The 12,183-nt window shown below is 38.0% G+C and overlaps 1 protein-coding gene across 1 annotated transcript in view; it reads right to left on the bottom strand.

Moving 5' to 3' along the window:
- Positions 1-12,183, bottom strand: part of INTS7 (integrator complex subunit 7) — a 104,077-nt gene that overhangs the window by 37,185 nt on the left and 54,709 nt on the right. Inside the window, exons 10-13 of the mRNA XM_029229096.1 lie at positions 9,522-9,619; positions 7,002-7,241; positions 5,303-5,440; positions 3,994-4,200 (exon numbers count right to left, since the gene is read on the bottom strand). Coding sequence (XP_029084929.1) covers positions 3,994-4,200; positions 5,303-5,440; positions 7,002-7,241; positions 9,522-9,619 — 683 coding nt within the window. The remainder of the gene's footprint in view (positions 1-3,993; positions 4,201-5,302; positions 5,441-7,001; positions 7,242-9,521; positions 9,620-12,183) is intronic.

Here is a 12,183-nt window from a genome sequence, read left to right on the forward strand (position 1 = left end):
ATTTGTAAAACCACTATGGAAAAACTCCTGGTATTAGCTAGTCAATTGAAGATGTATATACCTTATGCAATTCCACTCCAAGGTAGTATTTTAGATCAGTATCTCTTAATAGGGGCAGGAGTATCCTCAGCATTTCTGGAGATTAAGCATCTCCAGCCACTGAGCATTAGGCCAACAGCAGTCCCTCCAACCCCTCTATCACTGGGACAAACAGAAACATCCTCACACATTTCTAAATTGGAGCAGGGGGCAGATACATAGTTCTGACTGAGTACTGCCCTAGAGAAGGGTTTTCAATCTCAGTATACTAGTGACATTTTGGACCAAATAATTCTTTGTTGAGGGGAGTTGTCCTGTGCATTGTTGGATGTTCAGCAGCATCTTTGGCCTTTACCCACTAAATGCCACTAACATCTTGGTGAGTTGTGATAACCATAAATGTCTCCAGACATTGCCAAATGGAGCTAGAATCATCCCCAGTTGAGAATCAGTATCCCAGAGAAACCTTTACATAGGTGCATCAAAATATGTCCAAGAATGTTCACAGCAGTAATGTTTTAATAACAAAAAACTGGAAAAATCAAAATTTCCATCAACATTAGAATGGGAAAATAAATTGACGTATAATCATATAATACATGGGTATACAGCAGTGAAACTGACCTAAAGCTTTATGCAACAAGATGGATGAATCTTAGGAATATAATTTAGATAACCAAAGCAAGTCAAAGAAAAATACATGATTCCTTTTTATATAAAATTCAAAAACAAGCAACATAAAACAATACCTTAAGAGTTAAAGAAAAGCATGTTAAAATTGTAAAGAAAGGCAAGGGAATGGTACATACAAGGTTCAGGATGGGGACTTCCCTGGTGGCGCAGTGGTTAGTGGTTAAGAGTCCGCCTGCCAATGCAGGGCACACGGGTTCAAGCCCTGGACCGGGAAGATCCCACATGCTGCAGAGCAACTAAGCCTGTGCACCACAACTACTGAGCCCACGTGCCACAACTACTGAGCCCATGCGCCTAGAGCCTGTGCTCCACAACAAGAGAAGCCACGGCAATGAGAAGGCCGCACACCGCAATGGAGACCAACACAGCCAAAAATAAATAATCAAACAAACTTACAAAAAAAAAGGATTCAGTATGGTGGTTACCTTTGTGAGGTGGGAACTGGTATACAAACATGGAGGGGCACACATGAATTTTAAAGGAAATGGTAATATCCCATTTCCTAAACTGAGTGCTAGGTATACTTGGATATTTGATATTTTTATATACCTCACATAATATATATGTATATATCATACCTATTCAATATTTAATAAAATAAAAAATAAATTTAAAACCCACCATTGTAGGCAGATTGCTAAAATCGTTCCTCTAACTCATGCCACCACTCCCACCCCCGCCCCAGTCTCCACCTTATATATCTCCCTTAAAGTGTGGGTAGAACCTGTAACTTGCTTCTATCTAATGGAATATGACAAAGGTAATAGATTTTGAGGATGTAATTTAGGTCCCTAATGAGCTGACTTTATATTAATCAAAAGGGAAATTATTCTGGGTAGATCTCGCCTCATCAGCTGAGTCCATTAAAAGAGGGTCTTGAAGGTAAGAGATTCTCCTGTAGGCCCTGAAGCTTCCACAAGTCTTACGGCTGTGAGGAAATAAATCCTGCCAAAAACTACACGAATTTAGAAGAGGACCCTGAGCCCAGGCCTCAGACAAGACTGGCCCTGGCTGACACCTTGATTGCAACTCTGTGACAACATGAGCAGAGGGCCCAGTTAAGTCATGCCTGGACTTCTGACTCATAAAGACTGTAAAATAATAAATGGGTGTTGTTTTAAGCCACTAAATTTGTGGTAATCTGTTACACAGCATGGAAAACTAATACAAACACTTCTTACAATTTTTATTTCTAAGAAGCAAGATAACTATCATTAATCACTGCACTGGGAAATTAGGCACCCAACATCGCCATAGCGGCCCCACAAGCACAGAATTTTTAACTTCTCTTTAGTTTGGTTGAAGAAGGTAAAAAGTATAATCCTCATAGCTGACAACCTCAAATTAGAACATTCATGTGTCAGAGAGTAAAAGGGCAATTCATGCTCAAATCATCTTCGTGAAAAAGACAGAAAGCTACCGTCAAATCCATACTTGTCAAATGAACAGGTTTTCTAAAAACCTTAAAACAAAACAAAACCCTGATAGTATAGTACAATCAGAAATGTGAGAAGTTCCAAATGATTGTATGGATCATACTGCCTTCCCTTTCAGACTATTCTCAAGTGGAGAATCATTTCATGATTTCTTTTTATCCTCAAAGCAGTGTCTGGCACATAGCAAGTGCTTACAGTGTTGAATAAAGGAACTCCATTTCAAAAGATGATTTGAGGCCCAATAACCTGCCTTTGCCTGTGTTAATGGCAGAACGGAGACTAAGACAAGGGCCTTCTGTCAACTGGGTACTTTCTTCCTACATCAGAATTCAGTCCTTAATTACTGCCAAGCCTCATTAAACACACATACACACAAATCATTAAAAGACTATTAAATGGGATTTTTCATAATATTAATTCTATGTGCCTCATTGTTTTGTGAGCCTGTTTCACAGTTCTTACCATTTACTATACTGCATGATTAACAATTTTCTGTTCAACATCAACTAGAAAATGAAATTACCCTACTGATCAGAGGCAATAACTGTACTTTTTCATTTTCTAAGGTATTTATTAGCCTGATATAGGCAACAACAATCTTTTCCTAAGATAATCAAGAGGAGAGAATCACTGCAGTCAGTGCTACCCCTTAAAATGGAGGGCAGCCATTCCTATATTCCTGTTTTAAAATGGCAGTTAATAAATCATTCTTCAAAAGATATGTACCCACAGTAATCTGAATAGTCTGTCTCTTTTGTGACATCTGTTTATTCTTTGTTCTACTTTGAAACATTTCTCTTTGCATGGCCCACCATTAAAAATATTTTAGATTATGTGATAAATATAAAACAGGTAGGGCTTCCCTGGTGGCGCAAGTGGTTGAGAGTCCGCCTGCCGATGCAGTGGACACGGGTTCGTGCCTCGGTCCGGGAAGATCCCACATGCCATGGAGCGGCTGGGCCAGTAAGCCATGGCCACTAAGCCTGCGCGTCCGGAGCCTGTGCTCCGCAACGGGAGAGACCACAACAGTGAGAGGCCCGCGTACCACACACACAAAAAAACCCAAAAAAAAAACAGGTAGCAAAAGTTTTATAGCCCCATCTAAATATATACAATTTTTAAAGTCATGTGACAATACTTTAAACATGTTTAATGCTGATTACATAAACTCTTTACTCTTAAGGGGAAAAAGTCCTTGCATTAATACAGAAAGTGCACATTTTAGGGAACAGATTCTTAGGAATATAACTAGTTTCAAGGAAATGTTAAGGATCTGCTCTCTCTGCCACACCCTTTCTTTCTTGGGAAAAAAAAAAAAGGGAATAGTAGCTGGCTGACTGTTAATTTGGAATAGGAGGATATCACAGTGGGATAAAAGGTGAGACATTAGCATCCCTCATAATTTCTTCTTTATTTACAAAGCAAGAAACTCTAGTTTCTTAGTGAGTAGTTGCCAGGTATGAGATGGGGCCGAGGGTTTATGTTTGACAGTAGCAGTCACCCAGGCTGGGGTCTTACTAACAGGAGTCTGGAAAGGGAGGACCCTATCTCTACTTTATCCTTCCTGCATGGATTCAGCAATCCTCTTCACATGTGTACCTGATACTTGATAAAAACAAAATGATAAATGTTCACCAATCTATGAATGTTAAAAAGTGGGGGAGGGGTTAATGATCTACTTCCATGTCCTATTTATTACTGTAATACTGCCAAATACATATATATCAGCAGGTTTTTCAAGGTTAAAAGAGGATAAGCCCCAAAAGAAAAGGGAGACCATTGTCACACAAGTCATCATCACCAAAGGAGAATTAAGAGAACTTACCGTTAAGGAAGCAATCCCTTTGTGGTAGAATTTTAAAGACTCAGCAATGCAAGAAAGTGCTGAACTATAATTCTCCTCTTGCAACCCAGTGAGACACTGTTCTGCATGTGAGAACTCTTTCAAACTATTCAGCCAGAAGTAGAAATGTTCTGAGGCAACCTGAGTCAGCAAACTCTGATAAAGCTCTCTGGCCATGTCGTGATTACCCTAAGAAAAAAAGGGGGGGAGGATAATGAGGTTCTTACACTTGAATTAGTTGATGTAGCAGCTAAAAGAGAAACCCAAACCTTGGATAAGTTTTAACAATCACTCCTCACATTATAACTCTGTGAGACTCAGTCTAAGTATTTCTTCAGAGAAAACATGCTGAGCTGCTTTTATGTAACATAATGACTGAAGTTCTTTACCAAAACAGTTCCAAAGAGAAAATGAATGGAAGTAACTATAACCCATGTCTAGAACTTTAGTTCAAAATATAGAAAGTATAAATACTTATTGTATGTCATTTTGTATGAGCTATTTAGTGGGGTGGGGAGAACTCCAGTTAAGTTCCATCAAGCGATTACCAAGAGGAGCACTGCGCCCTCTGGAAACGACTGAGGGAAGGGTAGTTGTGGGAGGATGTGAATGCCTTTTAATGCATGGGGGTGAGGGATGCTCACTGTCTTGCAGTGCTTGGATGCTTGGGACAGTTGGGTATAATAAAGAAATAGCCTGTCAATAGTACTTCTTCTCCCATTTGAGAAACACTGTAAAATGTGAACATGTGCTTCAATCACCTAGAATAATGCTTCTCAAATTTTGTTCTCTGGACTTATCCCCAAAGAATTTCTATACTATCCAAGCTCTATATTTCCTCTCAAACAAAATTACTAAAAATCGTTAGGATTTCCATATGGTTGAGAGGGAACAGAAGACTAAAACTTTCCCGTTTCCACGTAAGAATGATAAAGTTGGAGAGGGAAAGGGAAGAACGACATGGTGTACTGAAAGGGGAGAATATAAACGTGGGTGGGAGAGAGCTGTGCTTACGGGAGCACAGGACAAAATGAAAGTGCTGGTAACAACCTACAGCCAGAAAGAGCTCATATTTTTGGAATTCCCATGGAACTTCCCCATAACAACATATATACCATTCTCTGTGTATATGTTAAAAATTAGGTCCTTTCCTTCATCATCTTTTAATCGCATGACTAAAAAGTACTTCTACCTTCATCTTTAGTTTTGACTAGGAGTAACAATCATACAACCTAAGCTTCGTAATCTGCCATTTTTACCAACCCAGTTCACATAGAAGGATACTACATACCATTCGGGATGCCTGTCTGGCAATTCGGTATACAGTCCATCCATTGGAGACGCTTTCAAGCTGCTGCTTAATTACTGCCTTTACTTCAGGAGACAGTGCTTTCTGACTGGCTACAAAAATCACAGTGGCCAAGCTCACCTAACATCGAGCAAGAAGTAAGAAAGTCAAGAAAATCATTAACTCTATGCAATGTCAAAGATAACTTTACCCAAAAGCGTTAAAAACTAATTAGAGCCTATCAAAAAAGAACAAAATTTGTCTTCCTTTGACATTTATAAAATTTCCACTTTATTCCTTTGCTCAGAGCATTGTGTATAACAGCAAATAATTAGAAACAATGCCCATAAATATGGATAAACTATGATACAATCACACAATGAAATACTACAGAGCAGTGAAGTGGATAAACTAGAAATACACTTATCAGTATAGACGATTCATACAAAACAGGCAAAAATAGGCAAAATGCAAAAGATTACATGCAGTATGAGAACACAAAGTTAAAAATATGCCCAAAATATTGCATATCACTTAGGATATATACTAAGGTAGTAAATATATAACAACATGCATGGGAATGACAAACACCAAATTCGGGAGAGTGGCTACCTATCCTGATAGGAAGGAAGACGACACTATCAGAGAGATACACAGCGGGTACAAGTCAAGTGTACTAGTAACACTTTTTTCTCAACCTAGGTGATGGATGCAAAAGCTTTCATCATATTATTCCTTATGTGTTTTTGAATATTATGTTTCATAATTTAAAGTTGCTTTAAAGTAGTACTAAGAAAAAAGCAATAAAAAACATTAATTGAAAATGCTGCTTCAATGAAAAATAAACTTGGCTAACTGCTTCTCAGTATTCCAAAGCTCATACATACAAGGATCCATACATACTGTGAAAACTGCCTGATTCCCACGACCACTGTCAGTCATCTGGGTAACCTTTACTGATAGCAAATGATGAAATGGGGGCAATCTTTTACATAATGCCCCCTGCAGGATTAAACATAAAATGGGCTTGAGTAAGTAATTTCACTAAGTTTTTTTCCCAAGCCATAAAGCCAGATGACCACAAACAATATGGAGTGGCTACTTTAAAGCTTACATATAATTTATGCATATTTAGAACGTAGTCTACTCTCAGCCCTGGAGAACTTTCAACTAAACATTATTATACAGCTTCCACACCTTCTGTTTTTTTCTAAGCATGTACCTTTCCCAGCCCCCAGACTGTACTGAAACCTAAACTGGATCCTAAACAGCTAAAGAGGTCCTGGATTGGCAAAGAGGAATTGGGTTAATTTATGGTCATTGATATCACTAGGTCTTTAACTTACATTTTTGGAAGTACAATACACGGTTTGGTTCATTATTTATTTGTCTTATATTAAAAAAGAAAAAAACCTTCATTTTCATTTTGTCCTTTGTAATAAAACAAAAATATCAGATTGAAGGCTTTGGCTACACTAAGCTGATTTGACAGGGCTTAGGAAGAAAGCAGTTTTACATGTGAACTAAATAGGGCTTTCTATACCAAAAGAGGAAATGGTAAAAAGCTCCAGGTCCCAACCCTATTTTGACTTCAGCATGCTCTTGGTCTCAGCTAATTACTTTAACCTGTGGAATTCTGAAAGTAATTCCCACTAGACCAGATCCTATTCTTCCACAGCAGGTTCAAAAAGTGGCTCCTTACCAGAAGTTCTTGTTGCTTGTCTGTGGCTGATCGTCCGATCACCTTGTAGAGCTCCATGAGGTCACCGAGCATTCCATCGCCCAACACAGGCAGCTGCATGGCAATGGCGGCCAGGCAGTGGCACATCAGGATCCGGGCAGCGTCCTGAGCACTGTGCAACTGAGTCAACAAGGTCTCAACTACAGACTGGCTGAGATGGGGCCTACCCTTGGCCAACTTCACCATACAATTCAGAGCGATCTGCATATTGAATAGAAGATGGACCAGTTACATTGTGAAGGTTCATATGAAGTGAAGCTTTAAAGAAAGTAACTCTCTACAAGTTACTAGGAAAAATCAAGGAAAAGGGTTTTTTGTAGGCATGACATTTTTCTTAATAAGAAACACAGGACATTGAATCCCATATTAAGATCTGCAAGTGTGCCATGTTTAAAACTAAAATAATAAGACAGGATGGTACATTAAACACTCATTTTAATCTAAGACTATTCAGTCTAAGACTTGAGATGAACATCATAAGGAATAATGCTGAAAAGGCCAAATAAATGCCAAACTGAATGTCATATTACTGCACTTTCATTACTTTTCAAGAACTGCTTCTAAAGTGTGGTTTGTAAACTTACCCATAATGGCATCTCCTAGGATGCTAATTAAAATACAGATTCTTGGGCCCTGTCCATCCCAAACTTAATGAATTAACCTTTTTTTCCTGGTGTTTGGGTTACTGAAAGTTTGCAGTTTAAAAAAGGTGCCCTAGGTGACTTCAGCACACTGAAGTGGGGAGGAGGCTTCTAATTTTCTCTTATTTCTCAACAGAAATCTAAATATCAGTTGGTCTCAGAGCTTCTATTCAGGCCGGTTAATCACATCCCTAATATCCCAGCCATCAAAACTAGAAACCCAGAAGTCCTCTAACTAACATAGCCAACAGGTTGCTAAACCTAGTCATTTCTACTTTTGTCAAGTCTCTAATACCCATCTATTTAGCTCCCTTTCATTCTCTCTACTACAACATAAATGTCTCCCTAATTCCAATCTCTTGAAAAGATGGGCCCATTAATCCATCCTTCACGCTACAACCATGTAGCTTTCAGTGTGTTAGGAAGAATAATCATGTCTTTAGGGTCTGACAGACCCAGAGTTTAAGGTCAGCTTGCCCTTGACTGACTAAGTGTGTGTGAACAAGTTATTTTATCTCTCTGAGGCTTAATTTCCTCATGACTATAAGAGGAATACAAATTTCACTAGTTAGGGTTATTGTAAACAGTGAAAGATGTATATATAAGCCTTCAACAAAGTTTGGTACATAATAGACATATTTAAATAACAATAATAGCTACAACAAAAGTTAGAGCATGGTCACTACTTCAAAATTTTAAGATCTCATTACCTACAGAATCAAGCCAAAGTTCCTCAGCCTGACATTTGATATCCCCCATGATGGAGCTACAAACTACCTTCTAATCTCCCTTTACCTCAACCAGCCACAGTGGGCTACTTATCACTCTTCCAACATAACAGGTACATTTCTGCTTTCCTGTCTTTCATAACAGTGGTCCTTCAGGTTCAAATGATCCTTCCTCAATACTGAAATTCTACCCTGTCTTTCAAGGCTTAATTCATATGACATCTACTTGTTCAAGTCTTCCCTAGTACCCTTAGTTGAAATTAATCACTCCCCACTCTGTCCTCTCAATTAGAATTGCACTTTTGTTTATATTACCAGAGAACTTGCGACATTCTGCTTGGCATTACAACCCCTTATATAAATATCAGTATCCTCTTATGGAGAGCTCCTCTAACAAAGGGACTTTTCTTGACCATCCATATATGTCCCACTGTGCTGAGTCCAGTGTTTTATTGACACCTATGATTGGTGGGAAAGGTTTTGGTTTGCTTTCTTTCTTTCTTTTTAAACTTTTTAAATAAATGTATTGTGGTTCCAAAGGGATTCTGTGGACTTGCCAGTCACATGTTGTCTACTTCCTTCACCACCCCTTGATTATCAGCTTTTATTTAATGGTACTAGTATCTGTACTGTACATCATTATGACTACATCATACCTTTTCTTAACATGCTAAAATAAGTCACGACTTCCCTCAAGCCATAATAATAAACACTTTCAACTGACGGCAAAATAGGCCAAAGCTCGCCTATACTTTGGAATAATAACAGTCAAAATGCTAGTTTTGAAAGTGAAGATCAAGGGCAAATATTTGTTTAAGCCAGGAGTTGATAAACTCTTGCACTTGGGCCAAATCCTGCCTGTTTTTGTAAATAAAATTTTACTGGAACACAGCCACACCATCACCCTTCCTTTTTTTTTTTTTTTTTAAAAAAAAAACCACATTGTCCATGGCTACTTTTTCTCTACAATAGTAGAACTGAGCAGTTGTGACAAAGAGTGTACTGTCTGCAAAACTTAAAATATTTACTATCTGAACCTTTACAAAGAGATTGCCAATCCACACTTTAGGCAATGAAGACAGGCATTATATTAAAATAACTGATGTTTTCACCTTTAAAGTGGCTTGAGCACCTGGGCTATCATCTTCACTACAAAGTACCAGAAGGGATTCCAGGCCAAAGACAGCATCTTGTTCCAGTGCCAAAAGGTCTATAGGAAAAACACTAATTTTTTTCAGCGGTCACGTAGAGAAGATTAAATGCACACACACACACACTTAGAAGAAGAAAACATTAAGGAGTCTAAAATATAGGAAATACTTCAATGCATAAAGCTAACCTTCCTGAAAAAGTACATGTGGCATTACTTCTAAAATGCAAAGGCTATCTTTAGACTTGTATATTTCCACTACTTTATTGAAGATTATAAAAATATATACATTGTATCAAGCCGAAAAGCTTCTGCACAGCCAAGAAAACCATTAACAAAATGAAAAGGCAAGCTGCTGAATGGGAGAAAATATTTGCAAATCATATATCTGATAAGCAGTTGTTAATATTTAAAACATACTAAGAACTCATACAACTCAACAGCACAATAACTCAATCTGATTAAAAAATGGGCAGAGAATCTGAATAGACTTCTTTCCAAAGACGACATACAGATAGGCAACAGGTACAGGAAAAGATGTTCAACATCACTAATTATTAGGGAAATGCAAATCAAAATCACAATGAGGGATCACCTCACACCTTTTAAAATGGTTATTATAAAAAAGATAGGAAATAAGTGTTGGCAAGGATGTAAAGAAAAGGAAACCCTTGTGCACTGTTGGTGGGAATATAAATTGGTGCAGCCGCAACAGAAAACAGTATGAAGGTTCCTCAAAAAATTAAAAATAGAACTATTATATGATCCAGCAATTCCACTTTTGAGTATGCATCTGAAGAAGACAAAAACATTAACTCAAAAAGATATGTGTACTCCCATGTTTATTGCAGCATTATTTACACTAGCCAAGATATAGAAACAACCTAAATGTCCACTGATGTATGAATAAAGAAAATGTGGTATGTATGTGTGTATGTGTATATATATATATATATATATATATACACACATACACACACACACACACACACACACACAATGGAATATTATTTAGCCATTTTTTATAAAAGAAGGAAATCCTGTCATTTGTGACCATGGATGGACCTTGAGGGCATTATGCTAAGTGAAATAAATTAGACACAGAAAACCAAATACTGTATGGTCTCACTTAAATGTGGAATCTAGAACAAACAAACACCAAGCTCATAGATACAGAGAACAGACTGATGGTTGCCAGAGTTGGGGGGTAGGAGGTTGGGGGTGGGCAAAATGGGTGAAGGGGGTGGAAAGGTGCAAACTTCCAGTTATAAAATGAGTAAGTTATGGGAATGTAATGTAAACCATGGTGACTATAGTCAATAATACTCTACCGCATATTTTAAAGTTGTCAGGAGAGTAGATCCTAAAAGTTCTCATCACGAGAAAAAAAAACTTTACAATGACAATGTATGGTGACGAATGTTAACTAGATTTATTGTGGTGATCATTTCACAATACATACAAATATTGAATCATTAAGTTGTACACCTGAAACTAATATTTTTTTAAAAATACACACACATACAATAAACCAAGATCTAAAGCCACAAAGGTATAAATAAAGCCTAACTGAAACAGTGTCACCAGCTTAGCTAAGGAAAAAACTAGCAAACCATGTAGCATGTGTCAATCTTCCAAACAAGACATAAATTATGCAGGTCCATTTTCACCTAGGATGCAACTTTCTCACGCAAGTGGAACTACTTTTAGGAAATAATCAAGACCCCACTTAATCTTATAAATGTTTTAAGTCAGATCATAAAGAAATGAACCCTTTAGATGTCTCATGTAATAGCAGTACTATACCATCTTTTCACTACCTTTGGGTTAAAATTTCTCTAAAGTTTCTAGAAAGTTCTGAATAAATTACTTAACCACATTTAGGTTAATGTATGTCAGCTTTGGGACTTCCCTGGTGACGCAGTGGTTAAGAATCTGCCTGCCAATGCAGGGACACAGGTTTGAGCCCTGGTCCGAGAAGATCCCACATGCCACAGAGCAACTAAGCCTGTGTGCCACAACTACTGAGCCTGTGCTCAGAGCCCATGAGCCACAACTACTGAGCTCACATGCCACAACTACTGAAGGCTGCACGCCTAGAGCCCGTGCTCCACAACAAGAGAAGCCAACGCAATGAAAAGCTCGAGCACCACAACGACGAGTAGCCCCCACTCGCTGCAACTACAGAAAGCCTGCACACAGCAATGAAGACCCAATGCAGCCAAAAATAAATGAATGAATGAATAAATAAATGAATATGTCAGCTTTGAGGACATACAGCAATTTGCTGTGTTAAATGGTAGAAAATACTTATTACTATGGAAAAATAAAACAAGATTAGTTATTCAAATAACTAACAGGGGCTTGGCAAACAATGTCTAGTGAAGGTCAGGTTGCTAGGAAAACAAAGGGACTAGTAACAAGCAGTGCTGAAGCCTAGTGGGGATAAGAGGGACTGCTGATTCTTAACAAAGATCAAAATAAGCACTGAAACAGATGAAACATCCAAAATGCACTTCCTGTTTTTGAACACCGGCATGAACTTCCTTAAGTGTTTGGGTCAAAAGACGTTAGGAATACAATAAAATATATGCATTATTTTCTATGCACATCCTTCTTGATTG

Source organism: Monodon monoceros, unplaced genomic scaffold, assembly GCF_005190385.1.
Source record: "Monodon monoceros isolate NGI ecotype Baffin Bay Population unplaced genomic scaffold, NGI_Narwhal_1 Super_Scaffold_18, whole genome shotgun sequence".
In the NCBI taxonomy this organism is placed as follows: domain Eukaryota; kingdom Metazoa; phylum Chordata; class Mammalia; order Artiodactyla; family Monodontidae; genus Monodon; species Monodon monoceros.